The sequence below is a fragment of the Peromyscus leucopus genome, chromosome 20 (genome assembly GCF_004664715.2).
Source record: "Peromyscus leucopus breed LL Stock chromosome 20, UCI_PerLeu_2.1, whole genome shotgun sequence".
Taxonomy (NCBI): domain Eukaryota; kingdom Metazoa; phylum Chordata; class Mammalia; order Rodentia; family Cricetidae; genus Peromyscus; species Peromyscus leucopus.
Window position 1 is genome coordinate 14,926,334 of NC_051080.1, and position 20,989 is coordinate 14,947,322.

Below are 20,989 nucleotides of genomic sequence, written 5' to 3' on the forward strand. Positions count from 1 at the left end.
GTGACTACTCCTAACAGAGATTCATCAACTTTTTCCACTAGTGACTTTGTTTACCTGAGAAATTCATACTCAACCCCAGGCATATAGGTAATATAAAGGGAGTACATAAATAAAACATTTCCTGGTAATAATTCATAAAATACTTAAAAACAGGGGCTGGAGAGATGGCTCAGAGGTTAAGAGCACTGACTGCTCTTCCAGAGGTCCTGAGTTCAATTCCCAGCAACCACATGGTAGCTCACAACCATCCGTAATGAGATCTAGTGCCCTCTTCTGGCCTGCAGACATACATGCAGGCAGAGCACTGTATACATAATATAATAAATAAATAAACCTTAAAAAAACACTTAAAAACAATTTTTAGGAATACATATAACTTTACCATTTATTAAGATGGGGGAGAATTGTTTCCTAATGAGATAGACATGCTTATGTCATAAATTTTGGCCGAGCAGTGGTGGCTCATACCTTTAATCCCAGCACTCAGGAGTAGAGGTAGGCAGATCTCTGAGTTCAAGGCCAGCCTAGTCATTCTATAGAGTGAGTTCCAGGACAGCCACATCAATACATAGAAACCCTATCTCAAAAAACAAAAACAAACAAACAAAAAAAAACACAAAAACATTCGATTTTGGCTAAATATTTGATACTCTGGGGTGCAGAACACCTTAAACATTTTTTCCAAAATTGATTGATATTCTGATTTTATAATTATCAGTTCTGAGAGTATGGCTTTAAATATGTAGAACAGAGTGGTCTTGCCACCAAGACCCTTGGAATTCTTTATTTCCATATGGCAAATAAAGTTATCCATTTCCCTTTGCTGTCTTTGCATTCTATTCTTTTTTTGTTTTTGTTTTTTCGAGACAGGGTTTCTCTGTGTAGCTTTGCGCCTTTCCTGGAGCTCACTTGGTAGCCCAGGCTGGCCTCGAACTCACAGAGATCCGCCTGGCTCTGCCTCCTGAGTACTGGGATTAAAGGCGTGTGCCACCACCGCTGCCCGGCGCATTCTATTCTTAGAGGAAGAATGCACAAGAATGTGGCCAGAGCCAGGAAATTGACTTCACTTACCAACTGTTTCCATAATATCCAAATCCTAGCCAAGCTGCTTCAGGTGTTTGTTCCCACTTAGCGGCATGGCAGCACGAACAATTCGAAGTATGCATCCCGTATGTTCAAAACCGAGGCTACAATGAAGTTGTCTAGTGGTTGGAAACCTATTGAATTCACTATGTCCAGATTTTTAAAATTAATTTCTGGTTATTACTTGTTCAGAAACCTTATTGTTGTCAAACCTTTCGCCAGTCCCCACATTCGGTCAGCCTCCTAGAGTCATGACTCACAAGTTAAGAAACTGACCTCTAATAAACCACAATTAAAGGACAAACTATGCCAATCCAGATCTGATTCGATTTACTGATAGGAGCAGTTATGTAAAAAGCAGATTGGAGCCAGGTGGCGGCGGCACACACCTTTAACCCAGCACTTGGGAGGCAGAGGTAGGTGGATCTCTGTGAGTTCGAGGCCAGCCTGATCTACAGAGCGAGTTCCAGGACAACCAGAACTGTTACACAGAAAAACACTGTCTCAAAAAGTTAAAAAAAAAAAAAAGTGGATTGAATGATTTAGTCTGGTCTGCTTCAATCAGACACCAGAATCAAAACCACTTTCACCTAGAACCTCCGCCCAGAAGGCAGGGCTTATAATTCTCCCCCAGGCTTTCAAACTAGCCAAAAATAAAATCACCACTTGATATCTCCAGACACACGTCCAACTTCTTAACATTGCAACATAATGTGTTATCGTCTACAAAGTTCACTCTCCACAAAGTTCATGGTCTAAGCAATGTTGGAACACCAGTCTGCATCTTCAGGGCAGCTCCCACAGCCTGAATCACAGGATGCCCCTGCAGCTCTTAGTGGGGCAGAGATAAACTACCTGTGCTGTGAACTGCTAACAGCCCATCACTTATGGCCCTAACCAGTACCTGACTCCACGTTATTTGTCCTGCATATTAGCTATGTTGAACTAGATAAGGTGCTGTGAAACTTCCTGACAATCCCAAAAGATTGAAGAAAAAAAAAAGTTGCTCCTTTATTTGGGAGATTGGTCTAGAAACTCCTCAGGGGTTTCCGGAGACTGCACTGAAGGCTACTCTCTGTTAGCTCCTCTGCTCACTCCCCAGTCATTCTCATGGCATCTCTTTTCTGAGACAGGCCTTGAATGGTCCGGAGCTCCATACGTAGACTAGGCTGGCCTCCAACTCACAGGGGTTTTGCCTCCTGAATGCTGGGAGTAAAAGCTTATACCACTACACCTGGCTCTCTTACACACACTTAATAAAGTTCCTCCCTAGACTTGGAAGGGAACTCTTTTCTTAACTTTAAGGTCTCACGTTTAGCCCTCCATATATTTTATTATTTCCTTGTGATTCTCTCTCTCCCATCCCGAAGCCCAATCATAGCTTTGAAGCCCTTTCGTTCCAATAAACCTCATCCTTCAAAGGAATTATGAATTGTGTTGGCTTCCTTTCTGGATTGACAACTAATGCGTCCCCCCTGCGCCTCCCCCGCCCCGATATTTAGCAGAAGTCTCACACACACACACACACACATCGAGAAAAAAATCCACTTCATAATATTTAAGTTTATTGTGTTGGGTCACATTCTTAGTACTCATGCAGTCCATGCAGCGCTTGGATACGCCGGACTGATTCCAATGACGCCTTCCAGCATTACATACACACGCTGCCTTGTTTGGAAAGGGAATGAATGGCCGGAATTTAAAATCCCATTCTTCTCTTCACTCACCAAGTGCCCCTATGTGCTCGATCACTCTTAACGCCCTAGTGGGGAGTCTCACAAGGCAGGTTATAAAGGAGCCACACTCCGGCCCCATCGCCCATTCATTGGCCAGAGCCTGATTCCGGGTAAACGCAGCCGAGGTACCACTGTCCAACCGTCCACGGCGCCCCGGATTGGCCCGCGTCACTTCCTTGGTTCCGGACACAGTCCACGCAGGAGCCGGTCTCTACGGAGACCCGCCCACGGGGCGTGGCCAGAGCGCGCCCCGCCGGGGAATGCGGCCGTCGGTCTTTGCCCTCCGCACCGCACCCCTGAGAACGGCGCTTGACTTGGAAACAGTCCCAGCGCTGGGACCACGAAGGAAGCCGAAGACGGTCGCCAAGAGCCGCGAGGACGCCCAAGGGACGCTCCGGCCGGCCGGAAGCGGAACCGAGCCGAGCCGGAAGGAGCGAAGCCCACCTGAAGGTTGCTGAGCACCGGCGGGCGTTGAGCCCAACGGAGCCCGCGTCATGGCGGCGGACGGGACCGGTGTAGCCGGAGGAGGTGCTGTCGGCGGCTGCCTGACCAAAGACAGCTTGCAGGATGCTAAGTGCCCAGTGCCGGTCCCCAATCGCCGGCGCGCTTCCTCGCTGTCTCGTGACGCGCAGCGACGAGCCTATCAGTGGTGCCGGGAGTACCTGGGCGGGGCCTGGCGCCGAGCGCAGCCGGAGGAGCTGAGCGTTTGCCCCGTGAGGTCAGGGGTCAGCCTCGGGGCTCTCAAGACACTCCCTGTTTGGATGCTGTCAGTGCTATGCTGGCGGGGGAGGGGGGGGGGGCGGGGCCAGGATCAGGTCTGCGGACCGCTGTGCTGGGGGGGGGGGGGGTCTCCCTGGGGGCTTGGTGAGGTCTTCTCGCGGGAGTGGGGTCTAGGGTGGGGTCTCACCCATCTGGGCCGACTCTTGCTGAGCCTGACCGGTGTGGATCTGCAGCGGAGGCCTTAGCAACCTGCTCTTCCGATGCTCGCTACCGAACCACCTGCCCAGTGTGGGCGAGGAGCCCCGCGAGGTGCTGCTACGACTGTATGGGGCCATCCTGCAGGTGAGGGGGAGCGAGGGCCGGAGCTTGAAGTGAGCAAGTGGGGCAGAAACCGTTGTCGTCATTGTGCATCCGAGAGGGTTGTTGCTCGTGGACCATCAACAGCTTTTGCTCCCGAGTCCCCAGTCAGTAAGACCAGAAGTCCCCAGCCAGCTATGATGGATGAAGAAATCATCCCTTTGCACCTGTGCCCACCTACCTCCGGCTCTCTCTGACTTGGGCTCCTTTGCCATCTTCCTCCAGGGTGTAGACTCCTTGGTATTGGAAAGCGTGATGTTCGCCATTCTTGCAGAGAGGTCACTAGGGCCCCAACTTTATGGAGTGTTTCCAGAGGGCCGCCTGGAACAGTACCTCCCAGTAAGAGCCCAGTTTTAATTGTTTTTTTTCTTACCAAGTCCTTCCTCTTCCCCGATCCTAGGTAGGGAAATTTCCCTAAGACCATGATCTCCTCCCATTCCCCATATCCCTTCCCCCGTCCCGCCCCAGCCCCCTCACCACCCTGATAGGTTACTGGGTACAGAGCCGACCATTGAAAACTCGAGAGCTCCGGGACCCAGTGTTGTCGGGAGCCATTGCAACAAAGATGGCCCGTTTCCATGGTATGGAGATGCCCTTCACTAAGGAGCCCCACTGGTTGTTTGGGACCATGGAGCGGTGAGTCAAATTTGGGACCGGTACACCTAAACTGAACCTCTAGTTTGGGTGGATAGGCTTCTCAGTATCCATCATGGACGCTCATGTTTCCCAGCCAAGTCACAGTGACAGGAAAATGTGGCCTAAAAGTATATAGGAGAAGAGAATGGGGAAAGATAGGAGAGTGAATGTATCCTATTTGGGGGGCTTACAGGTACCTAAAACAGATCCAGGACCTGCCTTCCACGGGCCTCCCCCAGATGAACCTGCTGGAGATGTACAACCTGAAGGATGAGATGGGCAACCTCAGGTGAAGGCAGACCTGGCATTTAGCAGTGTCCTCCCCAGGATTTGCTGAGGACTAGAGTCAGGGCTAGCCTTTGAAGGTTGCTGTAGTCACATGACCTCATAACCTCTGCCCCTCTGCCTCTACAGGAAATTGCTAGAGGCTACCCCATCACCAGTGGTCTTCTGCCACAATGACATCCAGGAAGGTATGAGAACGTTTGTGAGTCTTCGAGCCCAGGCTGAAGGGGGTGGGGTGCCCTGAAGTGACCAAAATCCCCATTCCCCCAGGGAACATCTTACTGCTCTCCGAGCCAGAAAATGGTGACAGCCTCATGTTGGTTGATTTTGAGTACAGTAGTTATAACTACAGGTAAGGAAGGGTTGGAGGGCAAGCTCCCGTGGGACCTGTTCCTCCCGGGCTCTGGGAGAACACTGCCGGGCCGCCTTCTCCACATCCCAGCTGCCCATGGACTGAATGCTTGCTTGTTCTCTCAGGGGCTTTGACATTGGGAATCATTTTTGTGAGTGGGTTTATGATTATACCCACGAGGAGTGGCCTTTCTACAAAGCGAGACCCACAGACTACCCCACTAGAGGACAGCAGGTTGGTAGGCTGGAGGTTGGGAAAAGGAGAGCTTTTTTGTTTGTTTTTTTTTTGGTAAAAAGAAAGAATGGCCAGAAAAGGTAGTGTTCCACCGTCTCCCCAGTTCCTGACGCTTGTCCGTTGCTCTCAGCTCCATTTTATTCGCCATTATCTGGCAGAGGTTCAGAAAGGTCAGATCCTCTCTGAAGAGCAGAAGAAGCTGGAGGAGGATTTGCTGACAGAGGCCAATCGGTGAGGACGGAGGGCAAGGGTGGGAGGGAGGGAGGACTAGGAGGAGGAGAATCGCAGGTAAGGTGCCAGTGTAGATGAACGATGACATCAGGAAAAAAGCAGAGTCACAGTGGAGTAAGGATTAGAACAGTCGGGGAGAAGCTGGGGCTTTGGAGACGGACTAGCCTTGGGGGAAACCAGGCAATACTAGACGTACTCTTAATGGCACCTCCTTTCCCTGTCGTTCCCCCCCCCCCATTCCCTAGGTACGCTCTGGCCTCTCATTTTTTCTGGGGTCTGTGGTCCATCCTCCAGGCATCCATGTCCACCATAGAGTTTGGCTACTTGGTAATAACCCGTACATTGGGCATGTTGGGTGGGGGCCCGGGGAGGAGCGCTGGTCGTGTCCTCCAGGAAATCCAGGCAGCCCCTGGTAGCTGTGGGCAGAAGGCAGCAGGTGTAGGCTACTGCTTCCAAGCCTTCTCATCGCTCTGTATTATGGGTTTCCTTCCTTAGGAGTACGCCCAGTCTCGGTTCCAGTTCTACTTCCAGCAGAAGGGGCAGCTGACCAGTTTCCACCCATCATCCTGACAATCCAACCCCACCTCAGATTTCTCCTGAAGACTCCAGGGCAGGACCTTGGAGGGAGGGCCAAAGAGCAGGAGACCCCAGAGACTGGGCTGTGCCCCTTAAGTGAGACTGTTGTTAAAATAGCTGACCTCTATCCTGTTTGAGTAGTTGCCCAAGGTGGGCATCTGGAATCCCTGGGGCTGTGTACTTAAATAAACGAACTGCTACGGAAATATACAAACTGAGAGATACAGATTTAAGTGATTTCTGTTTAGTGCACTGTGCTTAAAAGTGGGGAGGGGGTCTGTCGGTTCCACTCATTGAGATCTTCTGTTCCGTAATATTCCCTGGCTCCAGGCTAGAAGTAACAAATACTGACTTGGGGAGGAGGGCTGGAGAGGGGTGGGGCATCAGCGGGCCCTGGGTGTGATTGTCAACCTAGAGTCCTGGAATTAGGAAACAGGCTGCACAGCTGACTCTTGGCGACCTTTTCCCTACATTCAGCTATTTTTAGCACTGGTGCAACCATGCTCACGTGAGACCCTCCACTCCCCAGTCCCAGACCTTCCAGCAACCTTCAGCAGGCTTGTGGGAACTCTGCCCACCCCTTCTAGGCGCCCCACCAAAAGGAGTGGGTTCTGGTTTCCGCCCATATCTGTTTTCTCCACCCCAATTTGGGAGTGGGTGTCAAGTTCCCGGTGAGGGCAGGGCGGGGCCAGGCTGGGGTGGCCAGGCCTGAAGGACGTGGGGACATGGGCCAGAGTGGCCAGACCCTACACCGACAGAAGCAAACCTGAGCTGTGAGTGGGGGACCAGCACAGGGAAGTCATCGGGACCCAGAGCCATTCCATCCCACAACTCTTCACCCTTACTGTCATCCGAGCTGTGCTGGGAGCACCTGAACCTAGTCTCTGTCCGGGCCCGCTCCCTTCCCTGGGCGCCTTTCCTGGACCCCAAGCCGCCCTTCGCTGCCCTTGGGGCGCCTGGAGCCCGACTCCTGCAGCATTGCAGATAGGCCTGTCCGGAACCCCACGAGGGTTCGGCGGCGGCGGCGGCGGTTAGCCAGGCTTGGGAGGGCCCAGCAGGGCGCGCAGCAGCGTTGGGGCACGGGCGGGTTTGGGAGGGGGGTGGTCGCATAGGGAACCGGGCAGAGGGTGGTGGGGGGAGCGAGGACCAGATGGGGCGGCGGAGGGGCGGAGCCTCAGCTAGAGGTGGCCGGGCGGGGGCGGGGCTGGACACACTAAGCACCTTCTGCCCCTAACCTTAGGTGCTGACTGAACCCCAGGATGGCGGAAGCACACCAGGCAGTAGCTTTCCAGTTCACTGTGACCCCGGATGGGGTCGACTTCCAGCTTAGTCGGGAGGCTGTGAGACACATCTATCTGTCTGGAATCAACTCCTGGAAGAAACGCCTTATTCGCATTAAGGTGTGGGAACAGGTGGTTCTCCCGGCCTCTTTTTCCCAGCAGGTGCTTAGGCAGAAGCCAGCTGTCAGCAGTTAGTCTCCCTGTCAGTGCCTGTCTCTGCCTTTGGCCAGCAGTTCTGCTGGTTATAGATAGGCTCCAGTCGTGCAGAAACCAGAAGAGTGATAAAGATGTGATGGGACATATAATGTAGACATGTATGGAGGAAGGACACAGTGAATGGATGAGGCAAAGACCAGGAGCCCTTTCTCAGGACTTCCCAGGTGCCTAATTACATTTTCCCACTCCACAAGGATGCTTGTTTCTTCCCCCACAGAATGGCATCCTTAGGGGTGTGTACCCTGGCAGCCCCACCAGCTGGCTGGTTGTTGTCATGGCAACAGTTGGTTCCAACTATTGCAAGGTGGATCTCTCCATGGGGCTGGTCCATTGCATCCAGAGATACCTCCCTGCCAGGTAAGGCACCTGGAAGACACATGTCTCGGGAAAAAAAGGGCCAAGACAGTTCCCAAGGCCAGGATTCCTGTACTAGACAGATATAGAAAAGCAGTCATTGGTGGCCAAAGGGTCCCTCTCACAGGGCTACCATCTCTTAGTTCCAAGGCAGTTTGTCTATTTCATGCACTCAGACCTGAGTGCACCCAGCAAGGTCTTTTTCCATTCGGGTCTTCCCCAAGAGAGTTCATAGCCATCAACTGCAGTTAGAACTCCCCAAAGGATGGCATCAAAGGGCTATCCTGAAGCCTTCCTCCTTCTCCAATAGTTATGGCCCCTATTGGACACCACAGACCCAGGAACTTCTCAGCGTGGTCATCTTCTCCACTGGGGTCTGGGCAACAGGCATTTTCTTTTTCCGACAATCCCTGAAGCTGCTACTTTCCTACCACGGGTGGATGTTCGAGATGCACAGCAAGACCAGTTATGCCACCAAGATCTGGGCTGTGAGCAGAAGCACTGGAGGGTGCAGGCATCTGGTTTGAGATCATGGGGGAATCTCATTTGGGGTTCTGAGCAAGAAGGGAGAGGCAGATTGAACAAGAGAGCCTGGTGCATGCGTTTTTTCCTGAGGGAGCTGGGATGGTTCTGAAGGACTTGATCATTTTCTAGTTTGTGTCCACTCTTCCTGCCAGCTCTTACCCCGACACTGCACTCTGTACCTTTAGATCTGCGTTCGCCTCCTGTCCAGCCGACGGCCCATGCTCTATAGCTTCCAAACATCTCTGCCTAAGCTTCCTGTACCCAGTGTGCCAGCCACGATTCAGCGGGTAAGAGCCTGAGTGCCAATGAGCACAAAATCCTGGATTCAGAGGACTAGTCCAAACTTATAAGCACTGTTTTCTATAAATAGCTGGCTTGAGAAGAACGGGGGTCTGGTTGAGGAGAGGTTGTAAGAAGGTTAAGAGGGAGAGGGAGAGCCATCTTCATGATCACAATTTGACTGGACAGTACCTGGATTCTGTGCGGCCCTTACTGGATGAAGATGAATTTTACCGCATGGAGACACTGGCAAAAGAATTCCAGGACAAGACTGCCCCCAGGCTGCAGAAATACCTGGTACTCAAGTCATGGTGGGCAACCAACTATGTAAGTTCGCCCTCCCAGGCTTGTTCTTATGCCCGTGTTCTCGATACCGCCCCCTCGGCTCTAACCTGCAGCCTGACTATCCACAGGTGAGTGACTGGTGGGAAGAATACGTCTACCTCCGAGGCAGGAGCCCCCTCATGGTGAACAGCAACTATTATGCCATGGTAAGAACCAGAGCCTCCTAGGGCTCCTGTGTGCCCAGCTTCTGTCCCCAGCTCTGGAACAAGGACCTAGAGGACACCCCAGAGCCTTTGCGTCAGTTTCCATGGGTGAGTGGGGCTTATGGAGTGAGGCCTGAGGGAAAGAATAAGGGAGGAGAGATCCTGGAGGAGCAATCCAGAGCCAGCCTGTGGGTGGTGGGGATCCTGACGAGAGGGAGCATTCTGAGACTGCCCATGAACTTCTCAGGCCAGTTATGCCATACTCCATTGCTTCCTAGCGTTGCCCTGGCCTCCTGGCCTCTCAGGCACAGGTTCTCGGTTATCTTGACACCATTTTTGGAGAATTTCTTGAAACATGCTTTGCCTTTGTCCCTTTGTGGAATCAGACCAGAGGGTGAATACCAGCCCCCTGTGGTACTCAGGAAGCTGCTGTCTGCCTCACTTCACGTGACTGGTGTCCACACCATACACCTGTGGACAGGTGGCTGATCTTCCTGCTGCCCAGTGCCTACTCTCTGCTGATGTCTAAAACGTACCCTGCTAGCCTCCTGGAATTCCCGTCATCCGTGAACTGTCTTTCTAGCAACTTACAACCTGTCCAAATCAAACAATGGTTTTTTGTTGTTTTATGGTAGAACCCCTTTGAAGCAAAATAAGTAAAGTATGAATGGGCGGAGAATAGTTCTGATCAAAGCTGGAGCCTGTCAGTTATACATTTCTGGAAGTTCACCCTGACATGATGTGGGATGGAACATAGGCAGGGTCTACAATACCTCAGGCCCCTGAAAAAGTTTCCTCAGGTTGGTGAGACTCAGGTGACACCCAGCCAGAGGTGCCCAGCCTACAGACTCTGCTCTGTCTGCAGGATTTTGTGCTTATCAGGAACACAAATGTGCAAGCAGCACGTCTGGGAAACGCCGTTCACGCCATGATCATGTATCGCCGCAAACTGGACCGTGAAGAGATCAAACCTGTGAGTTACATCGGGGTTAAGGGTCGGGTAAGGAGGAGTGGCTTGAATCTAAGCCATGCTGGGCCTTCCTTCCAGGTAATGGCACTGGGCATGGTACCCATGTGCTCCTACCAGATGGAGAGGATGTTCAACACTACACGCATTCCAGGCAAGGAAACAGGTACGGGGCTACAGCCAGGCATCCATCAAGAGGAATTCCTACCCTCCCAGGCACCCATCAAGAGGAAGTCCTAGCCATGACAGCTAGCTACCCAACTACTATTTTTCTCTAAGCATTCCAGTGTCTCAGGATCATGAGTTTGTGAAAAGTAGTCAGTTCATGACAGATTCTGGATGGTTGTTATGTGCAGACATGGTGCTGATGCTGGGATGGTTGTTATGTGCAGACATGGTGCTGATGCTGGCATGGTTATGTACAGACATGGTGCTGATGCTGGGATGGTTATGTACAGACATGGTGCTGATGCTTGGATGGTTGCTATGTACTAACATGGTGCTGATGCTGGGATGGTTGCTATGTACTGACATGGTGCTGATGCTGGGACCCCAAGGAGTCCAGAACAGTGGCTGTCCTTCCAAGGCTTCTGAGTACCTAGGAATGTAGTCATGAGTAAAGAGCAACGAAGGAACACTGAGCCTATCTCTCATGGAGCCTGAAGAGAAGGCAGGAGGGACTCGCTCGGGGCGCAGGGCCTAGCTTCACATGGAAATCTACCCCTAGATGAAGGCAGGCCCAGGTCAGATATGAGGCAGAGCAGAGTCTGCAGGGACCATCTGTGTGTTGGGGGCGGGCCCTCTCTGGGCTCGAGAGGGGCAACTGGGTGTTCTCTGAGGTCCTGCCTCAGCTGCTCACTAACTTCTGTCACAGATGTGCTACAGCATCTCTCAGAGAGCAGACATGTGGCCGTCTACCACAAAGGCCGCTTCTACAAGGTGTGGCTCTATGAGGGCTCTCGCCTGCTCAAGCCTCGAGACCTAGAGATGCAGTTCCAGAGAATCCTGGATGACCCTTCCTCGCCTCAGCCTGGGGAGGAGAAGCTGGCAGCCCTCACCGCAGGAGGAAGGTATCCAGGGCCTGTGGGGGAAGGCTTGTCCAGACCCAGGCTCAAGGCTTCATGAGAAGGAGAGCTTGGCCCTCCCTCCATCCTAGAACTGGAGGCCAGAGTCGCAGCCAAGGACAGGCACATAATACATAGTGAAGGACACTGGTGGTAAGGACAGAGGCCATCTTTCAGGATACCCAAGTGGTCCTACCTCCTCTCGTCTCCCAGACTCAGCCAGATCCTAAGAGATCCCCTGATAAAAAGTACACATTGGTTCTACTGCTTACCGGCCCTTGTACCCTCAGGGCAGAGTGGGCACAAGCCCGTCAGACCTTCTTCAGCTCTGGCAAGAACAAGACTGCCCTGGATGCCATCGAACGTGCTGCCTTCTTTGTGGCCCTGGATGAAGAGTCCCACTGTTACAACCCCAACGATGAGGCCAGTCTCAGCCTCTGCGGCAAGGCCTTGCTGCATGGTAACTGCTATAACAGGTGTGTGCCCCGGACTCAAGGGTCAGAGGTCAGAGTTCAAATCTAGTGATTAGAACTAGAGGCCAGCGGTTTGGGTTAGAAGATTAACGTAGGAGTCGGGTTCAGAGTTAAGGGGCAGGTGGCAGTTATTCAGGGGTAAGGTGGTAATAGCTAAGATTGGAGTTGAAGATTAAGAATAGAGATTGAGCCGGGCGGTGGTGGCGGCAGCGGCGCATACCTTTAATCCCAGCACTCGGGAGGCAGAGGCAGGTGGATCTCTGTGAGTTCAAGGCCAGCCTGGTCTACTGAGCGAGATCCAGAAAAGGAGAAATGCTGTCTCAAAAAAAAAAAAAAAAAAAAAGAATAGAGATTGAGATGGGGGGCAAGGAGATAGTTCAGTGGGTAATGGTACCTGCTGCCAAGCCTGATGACCTGAGTTCAAACCCCAGGACCCACATGGTGGAAAGAGAGAACCAACTTCCAAAAATTATCTTTTGACCACCACGCATGAATGTGTGCACACACACACACACACACACACACACACATATTCACACAAACAAATGTAATTTAAAATTTTTTAAAACAATAAAGGTTAAGTTCTGGGTTAGTAATTAGAATTGGATCATTAGTGTTAGAAGTATAGGGTTAAGGTTGTAGGTTGGATATCTGTATAATTTCCCAGCTTCGGGTCTACCCTGATCTACTCTTGCAGGTGGTTCGACAAATCTTTCACTCTTATTTCCTTCAAGAATGGCCTACTGGGCCTCAACACAGAACACTCATGGGCAGATGCCCCCATCATTGGGCACCTCTGGGAGGTAAAGGCCTAGAGAGGGGACCTTCTGGGCAGGTCCTGGCAATGAAGCTCGTTTCTCAGTTGTGTTTTGTCCCTGCAGTTCGTCCTGGGCACTGATACCTTTCACCTGGGTTACACGGAGACTGGACACTGTGTGGGAGAGCCAAACATGAAGTTGGCGCCTCCTCAGCGGCTGCAGTGGGACATTCCTGTGCAGGTATGCGGGCTAGGAATGAGGGGGTTAGGTCTCATCCTCAGGATGAAGGGACAAGCGCTTCTCGGGGTGCCACGTGGGCCACAAGCAAAGCAGAGACCCCAGGGTTGTCTGGTTAGAGAAACGCTGAGATCCATGGCTTACGTCCATAGGGCACCTGGCAGTCTGATAGTTCCCCTCCTCCCCACCAGGCTCAGCAGGGCCTCGTGCTGAATCCTCACAGGTTGTCATTTGTGTCTTCGGAAGCTGTTGGGTGGACTCTGCCTTTCCCCAATCACCTAGACTTCACACCTTCTTAGATCTAGAGGCTTCCCCGGAGGACTCTGCCCTCAACTGACCCTTTTCCACATCTTGGCAGTGCCGGGAAGTCATCGAGAATTCGTACCAGGTGGCCAAGGCACTGGCCGACGATGTGGAGTTATACTGCTTCCAGTTCTTACCCTTCGGCAAAGGCCTCATCAAGAAGTGTCGGACCAGCCCTGACGCCTTTGTCCAGATTGCCCTGCAGCTGGCTCATTTCCGGGTAGGAGCTTCTGAGGGCTGTTGAATGTGCAGGGCATCCTCGGGGTCCACCTGCTTGACTCCCCCTGCTGTGTACCCCAGGACAAAGGCAAGTTCTGCCTGACTTATGAGGCCTCAATGACAAGAATGTTCCGAGAGGGGCGGACTGAGACTGTGCGTTCCTGTACCAGTGAGTCCACAGCCTTTGTGAAGGCCATGATGAAGGGGTCCCATACGGTGAGCCCCCCACGCCTTGTCTCTCTTCCTCCTTCACCTCTGTTTACTTCAAGGAACATTTGACCCCTCTGCTTCTGACCCCCAGAAAGAAGACCTCCAGGATCTCTTCCGGAAGGCTTCTGAAAAACACCAAAACATGTACCGCCTGGCTATGACAGGGGCCGGGATCGACAGGCACCTCTTCTGCCTTTACATTGTCTCCAAGTACTTAGGGGTTAGCTCTCCTTTCCTGGCTGAGGTCAGTGAAGTTGCTGGGTGTGACCTCTATCCCCTTGCCTTTAGGCCCAGAGAAAGGCCTTCTTGCGCTAGGGCTCTGTGGAATTAGTGCTCTTGTGAGAAAAAAGCAGACGTATGTGTGCTCTGCCAGATGGCGATAGTATCTGAGAAAGAGTAAAGCAGGCTGAGGTCAGGGAGGGGTAAGGAGTCAGATGGGACTAAGGCAGCCGCAGCTGGGGAGAGCTTATGCAGATGCTGAGGTTTTCAAATGGGCGGTGGGGACAGAGGAACATCGGTAGTTCAGGGAACTCCTGCACCACACATGTCCATGTCCATTTCTTTTTTCTTTTTTCTTTTTGTGTGTGTGTTTTCGAGACAGGGTTTCTCTGTGTAGTTTTGGTGTCTGTCCTGGATCTTGCTCTGTAGACCAGGCTGGCCTCAAACTCACAAAGATCCACCTGCCTCTACCTCCCAATGCTGGGATTAAAAGCGTGTGCCACCACTGCCCGGCAAGACCAAGTCTTGTTAGATAGCTTTGGCTGGCCTGGAAGTCACTAGGTAGAGCAGGCTGACCTTAAACTCATGGATGATCCTCCTACCTCTGCCTCCTCAGTATTGGGATTACAGTCATGTACCACCATGCCTGGCTGATGCTGTCTGTACTGACATAGTCCTCTGGCACTGCGGGCGGGACAGGGGCACACTGAGTGCCTAATGTCTAACAGACTGCCACCCCTCCCTGTTACAGGTGCTTTCAGAACCCTGGAGCCTCTCCACCAGCCAGATTCCTCAGTACCAGATCCGCATGTTTGATCCAAATCAGTACCCCAATCATCTGGGAGCCGGGGGTGGCTTTGGCCCAGTGAGTGCCCCAGAAGGATGGTGGTCGGCAGCATCGGGACCCCGGAGTTTCAGTTTAGGGGTGCAGACACGGGCATGAGCACTTGGTTTAGAGAAGACTGTGTGACTGTAAAATGGTCGCTGCTGACTGAGGCAGGCAGGTGCTAGGACTGCCCATTCACAGCTTCCCCAGGGCGGCATCACCACACTCAAGGCTGGTCTTCAGGGGATAAAGCAACACACTGGGCCCTCCAGAGGTGTATTCACCTGAAGAGAACAGCCCTTTCCCAATGGAGCATTCACCTGAGCTGCTCTGTCAGAAGGCTAGAGATTGCTACAGAAAGGGGGATGGTCTATAGTGCGAGTCCCTGAGGAAATGTGAGTCCCAGACTGCCAAACACAGGGGCAGCATCCTTTAAAGGAAACTGAAGTTCCAGTCTTGGAACCAGAGGCAGAGTCCTTTGGTTTGCATACTCTTTGCTGGATTAGGAAAGAATGCAGTATCCAACATGGGCCCGCCTCCTGTGACTCTTGTGGGAAGGGAAAAATCCATCACTTTGGCTCTTGGGACTCATTTGCTTCTTGTCCTCAGGTGGCAGATGATGGTTATGGGGTTTCTTACATGATCGCAGGTGAAAATACTATGTTCTTCCATGTTTCCAGCAAGTTCTCAAGTTCTGAGACGGTGAGTCTCCCACGCTCCCATTTGGGGTGGTCCCGAGAAGAGGTGCTCCGTGGGGTATCCCAGAAGCACACTCCACCTCTGGTGGGGGAGAGTCTGCTTGTGGGTTCAGGGGGCTGGGGGCTGTCCTGAGAATGTGTCTAAGCTCCCAGTTCCCACAGAACGCCCAGCGCTTTGGGAACCACATTCGCCAAGCACTGTTGGACATCGCCGATCTTTTCAAAGTGCCCAAGACTGAAAGCTGAGGACAGGAGAAAGACCAGCTGCCCGTTTGTCCCCACCTGGTGGAGGAAGAAGCCTGTGGCCAGTTCACAGGCACAAGGGGTGGCATGCACACGTGCCCAGTTCTGCACAGCTCTGGTGGTGGGTGCGCTCCAGGCAGATACTGCTCCTTTAGGGCCCAGGTGGAGGCGGGACTGGAGCGGCGAGGGAATTTTGATTTTTTTTTTCTTGGTACATGCTAATAAAAAATAAGGCTGTATACTTCTCTCTCAGCCCTTAGGTGCCTATGTTGTGTTAGGGAACTATAAGGCCCTCTTCCTGCCCCAGCTCAGACTAGAATGGTGGCAATAGCAATCTAGGAGAATGTTCACGAGGGCTTCCTCCCTGCTTTGAAACATGTGCCTTTCCGGAATAACGCAGGCTTTGAGGGCGCTGTCCACCCTCTCATGTGCACTTGGAATAAATTCTTGCTTTAGAACCTTTACCTGTTCCATGGGGCTACTTCTGTTTATCTGCCAGGGGGTGGGGCCCGCCTGCCTACTCCACTCACTGGCATGCCTTCTGTAGCAGTCTGGGCTGGAGTGCAACCCTACTGAGGCCAGGGGTGCCAGGCAAGCATCTCTGTGAGGGCACACGAGATACCCTGCAGCCACGGGCTACTTCAGTCCCGCATGCTCTCTTGCTGAAACAACGTTAAACTAAGTTGGACAAGGATGGCTCAATACCATATAGACTTGCCTTCAATACTTCAGAAATAGTATTGCCTTGCCCTTAGGAGGCCGAGGCAGAAGGATTACCAAGAGTTCAAGGGCAGTCTGAGCTACAGAGTGAAACCCTGTCTCAAAAAAAAGAAAAAGAAAAAAAGAAAGAAAAAAGAAAAGAAAAAGAGTAAACCAATAATAATCTTTTTTTGAAAGCATAAGTAGCACTCAGTAACTACAGCTGCATACTTGAATGAAAGATTCCAGATGCTAAGAACCCACAGGCACATCAGATTTAGAAGTCATGTTTGTTGAGCATAGATATGACCCTGTTCTGGAAACTCAGTGACGAGCAGGACACTCCCTCTGCCTATACAGAATTCTCTACTAGAGGCGGCTCCTATGAGTAGGGGACAGTGCAGCTGATGGACACACAGCTATTTTTGGAATGACCCACTTAGCGAGTGTTTGCTGGAGGCCTGCAGCACACAGGGCAAGCGAGCTAGCAATGAACAAAATTAGCAGACAGTCCTTCTCGGCACCCGAAGACTGCGGTAAAGAACACGGATAACAACTACACGGTGTAGTGAGTCAAATGCAAGTCAGTGGTCAGGTCAGATAAGTGAGGGAACAGACCAATGAAAGGCGCGATTTCAGATGGTGGTCAAAGCAGGACTTTTAAAAACAAGGCTACCAACTTACAGACCTGACAGAGAAAGGAATAAGCCACGTTCTTCCCGTCTTTCATGTCTCAAACTTGAAGGCAGAATATTCCTGGACCAAGGGGACAGCAAGGTCCAAAGGTGTATGGGGAGAAATGCCCGTTGTAAAGAATTAGCACATGACAGCCGATAGCTGGTGTAAAGTCAGAGAGCCAAAGGGCAGGCAAGCCTGCCTTGAAGACATCTTCTTCATCTTCTAGCTTCTTCAGATGACGGGAGACTGCTGGAATCCGAGTAGAGGGAGTCGTCATCTCTCCTCATTTTAAGGAGATTTTTTTTTTCTGGCCAACCAGAATGATACAACAAAATAGGATGCAGTCATGGGAGAATCGTGAGGCCTGTGTCAAGGCAGTGGTCATGACAGCAAAGGGAAAGAATGGCAGGACTTATACTAAGGCAGTGCCATATGCAGGACAAGAATATTGGGACGCGGAGACTGTCAAAGGCAGGACTAACAAGCCTGATGAGATCCCGGAGACAGCTCACTTTAAAAAAGTATTCCTTTAGCCAGGCAGAGGTGGCAAGCGCCTTTAACCCCAGCACTCAGGAGGCAGAGGCAGGCAGATCTCTGTGAGTTCGAGGCCAGCCTGGTCTCCAGAGCAAGTTCCAGGACAGCCAGGGCTACACAGAGAAACCATGTCTTGAAAAAACAAACAATATATAGATGTCTGTCTGCATTAAAAGTTTTAGACGTAGTTTATATATATTTGAGTGTTTTTCTGCAGGTATGTATGTGCATGTACCACGTGTGTGTCTGGTGCCCGTGGAGTCAGAAGAGGGTGTCAGAGTCCTTTGAACTAGAATTCTAGTGGCTGTGAGCCACCAAGTAGATGCTAAGAACCAAGCCCAAGTCCTCCACAAAAAAAAAAAAAGCAAGTGCTTTTAACCATTGTTCCAGCCCTCCAGCCTCAAATGATGACATTTTTCCTTTGTGTGTGGGTAGCATGCTACTGTACATGTGTGGAGGCCAAAGAACTTGTAGGAGCTGATTCTCTCTTTCCACCATATGATTCTCCCCCCACCCCCCACCCCCAAGACAGGGTTTCTCTGCGTAGTTTTGGTGCCTTTCCTGGAACTCGCTTTGTAGACCAGGCTGGCCTCGAACTCACAGAGATCTGCCTGCCTCTACCTCCCGAGTGCTGGGATTAAAGGCGTGCACCACCACCGCCCGGCTTCCACCATGTGATTCTAAGGATTGAACTCAGGTTGTTGGGCTTAGCAGCAGGCATATTTACCTGCTGGGCCATGTTCCTGGCCCTGTAATTCACTTTAAAAAAAAATTTTTTTTGGGTGCTATAGTGATTAAATGAGAAAATGTTAAATTTAACGTCTGTAAGAAATACCTTTGAAGGACTGGGGATGTGACTCAGTTGGTAGAGAGCTTGCCTAGTATATATGAAGCTCTGAGTTTGATTCCCAAGACCACATAAAAAAACATATGATGATGCATGTAGCTGCATATTTGAGGCCAATATGAGATACGTGACACTCTATCTTTAAAAGGGAAGAAGAGGGAAAAAAGGAGAAAATATCTCATATATTCTTAGAATATAGGTTAAAAGCTGAGAAAGATCTAGTCTCCTTATAATACTTGTTATAATAGTCATTAAAACCTCAATAGCACATGGGAAGATTCCTAGAGCATAAATTTCTAATGTTGTTTAAATCTCCATGAACTTTAAAAGTATAAATATGCTTACACAAGTTTACACTCTGTGTTAGAACATCTCTGAGCTTCCAAAATATTTACACAGATTTCTTTCTCATGAGGCCTATGTAACCTCCCCTGAAGAAGTGTCTGGATTTCAATAGATTTGGGGCAACATTATTCCACCTCATCTGGGAAAACTGAACAGGAAATTTCCAACAAGCTAGTTTGTAATTCATGTTAAAATTCAATCATTAACGCTGGTTGGTGGTGGCATACACCTTTAATCCCAGCACTTGGAAGGCAGAGGCAAGCAGATCTCTGAGTTGAGGTCAGACTATAGAATGAGTTCCAGGGCTACACAGAGAAACCCTGTCCAAAAAAAAAAAAAAGACAAGCTTTGGAACTGAAGTTCACTCAGTGATATAGACCACCTGTTGCTCTTGCAAAAGACCCAGATTTAGTTGCCATCACCCAAAACTGTTTGTAAGTCTAATCCCAGGGGATCTGACACCCCTCTTCAGACCTCTGCAGGCATCATGCATGGGCACAGTGCACATACACACAGGCAAAACATTCACATAAAATAATAAATCTTAAAAAAACAACCATCACCACCCTTTAACAGCTTTAACAGACAAATCCTAATCTCACTGCCCAGTACTTACATTACAGGAGATTCTAAGGAATGTATGTAGTCAGGCTGTGTGTCTAGGATGTAAATAGGAGCATGGGGCCACAGTTTGCTGGTCTCAGCTATGTAAGGGCATGGACATACCTGACAGATCCCCTGGGCTTCCTCAAGCTTTCAGATCTGACTTCTACAAGACATCTCAGGTAGCACAATTCCATCACCAGACAGGATTCTCAGGGCCACTCACATTCCACCTGAATGGATCCTCTGACTTTCCATTTCTGCCACAGGAGCAGGCCCATCTACACCGTTTGACTTTGCTCCTGCTAGACTTTCTGCCTAGAACCTCGGTCCTTTACTTTTCCTTGTCTGATTTCACTGTCCATCAGAGTTCATCTTGATTTTTCTGGAGTTTCATAACAGAAGTCAGAAGTGAGCTGTTCATGCAGTTGGAAAGTGATTGGAAGTTTAAAGGGTAATTCAGGCTAGAAAAGAACAGTCAGAAAACCAGATTCAGAGGAGGCAGAAGCCTGATGGTATATGGAGGGATTTAACTAAACAGCGCTCTTTTCAATAAACAGTGAATGGGTGTTCACTGTGTCCAGACGATTTGTCTCAGCCTTTGATGTTTTCCTCTCTGGCAGACTGCTAAGGATCAGAATCCCAAAGAGAAAATTCTAAGGGTCCTGAGTGGTTTGTATTCTCAAACACTTGGTGTCCAAAGTTAGTTGCAAACTGACCTTTTCTTACCTCAGCTTGTGTTATCAACACCTTCCAACCAATGCCTATTTCTCCCTCACCTCCCACATTGCCAGACCCTGTCAAATTGTTGTGGCTTTTAACTCTGCACCTCCCTCCTCTATGACCACGCCTCCCTCCCTTCACACTTTCATCATTGTGGGAGGCCAGCTCCCACCTTTTAAAGGGTTCCTATGAGGAAGAGAGAAGAATAAGAAACTTTTAGATAGAAAGATAGCGGAGAGGAGACAGACAGAAACACAGGATAGCTTCGGGAGGACCTGGATCAAAATCCACTGGCCCCGTCTGGCTCTTCAAAGGGGCTTTTTTTTTTTTTTTTTTTTTTTTTTAACAATGCCAAGGGGTGAGGCAAAAGACCTCCCCCTATCAAGATCAAAGCATACCGCACAGCACAGCCGAGTGTAGACCTTTTCCAAACACCTGGTAACCATGCCAGTGGTCACGTCATCCCCTTATGCAGCCCTGCTGGGTAAAGCAAGCTGAGATTCTCAGACCTTGAGTAAGTTCTCACTAGGAAATCTCTGTGGGTCTTTCATTACCCAGACAACACCCTACTCCATCTCCATCTTGCCTCCAACAACCAGAAGTTCATTTTAATCATTTCAATCCTCTGATGGCATGTCCCAAACAACATGTCCATGGCCTTATGAATAAAGATTGATTTGGGAGCTGAGGAGACAGCTCAGGGAATAAGAGCACTTGCCGCACAAGAATAAGGACCTGGGTTTGAATCTCTGGCATTTATGTGAAAGCCAAGCATTGCCATACAGGTCTGTAAACCCCGCCCCCCAGTATTGGGGGATGGAGAGAGGCAGACCCTAGGAGTTCACTGGAAAGCCAGTCTAGCAGAAACAGTGTTTCAATTTCATTGACACACAGTTCTCTAAGGCAGAGAGTGACAGAGCAGAACCAATGTCTTCCTTTGACAACACACACACACACACACACCACACACAAAGGGGGGGGGGAGATGGTG

At 50.5% G+C, this 20,989-nt stretch overlaps 2 protein-coding genes across 9 annotated transcripts; both read left to right on the top strand.

Annotated features, from left to right (window-relative positions):
- Positions 1-2,994: 2,994 nt before the first annotated feature.
- Chkb (choline kinase beta) lies at positions 2,995-6,430 on the top strand. 8 transcript variants are annotated; one of them, XM_028869206.2, is made up of 11 exons: positions 2,995-3,537; positions 3,773-3,881; positions 4,122-4,235; positions 4,399-4,532; positions 4,726-4,821; positions 4,947-5,005; positions 5,088-5,169; positions 5,295-5,403; positions 5,534-5,634; positions 5,880-5,961; positions 6,130-6,428. In XM_028869206.2, the coding sequence occupies exons 1-11, from the start codon at positions 3,314-3,316 to the stop codon at positions 6,202-6,204; spliced, it is 1,185 nt and encodes a 394-aa protein (XP_028725039.1). In that variant the 5' UTR covers positions 2,995-3,313; the 3' UTR covers positions 6,205-6,428. The 8 variants fall into 8 exon arrangements, with proteins under 8 accessions (XP_028725039.1, XP_028725036.1, XP_028725037.1 ...); XM_028869203.2 differs by having other exon boundaries at positions 3,291-3,585; positions 5,507-5,634; XM_028869204.2 differs by having other exon boundaries at positions 3,291-3,585.
- A 448-nt stretch (positions 6,431-6,878) lies between these two features.
- On the top strand, positions 6,879-16,033 carry Cpt1b (carnitine palmitoyltransferase 1B). The gene is made up of 19 exons (XM_028869202.2): positions 6,879-6,983; positions 7,451-7,610; positions 7,924-8,063; positions 8,371-8,548; positions 8,771-8,872; positions 9,054-9,191; positions 9,278-9,355; positions 10,218-10,325; positions 10,401-10,485; positions 11,194-11,389; positions 11,674-11,859; positions 12,554-12,659; positions 12,738-12,854; positions 13,210-13,374; positions 13,455-13,589; positions 13,675-13,827; positions 14,554-14,667; positions 15,238-15,330; positions 15,489-16,033. Exons 2-19 carry the CDS (start codon positions 7,470-7,472, stop codon positions 15,570-15,572), a joined length of 2,319 nt encoding a protein of 772 aa, XP_028725035.1. The 5' UTR covers positions 6,879-6,983; positions 7,451-7,469; the 3' UTR covers positions 15,573-16,033.
- Positions 16,034-20,989: the final 4,956 nt, after the last annotated feature.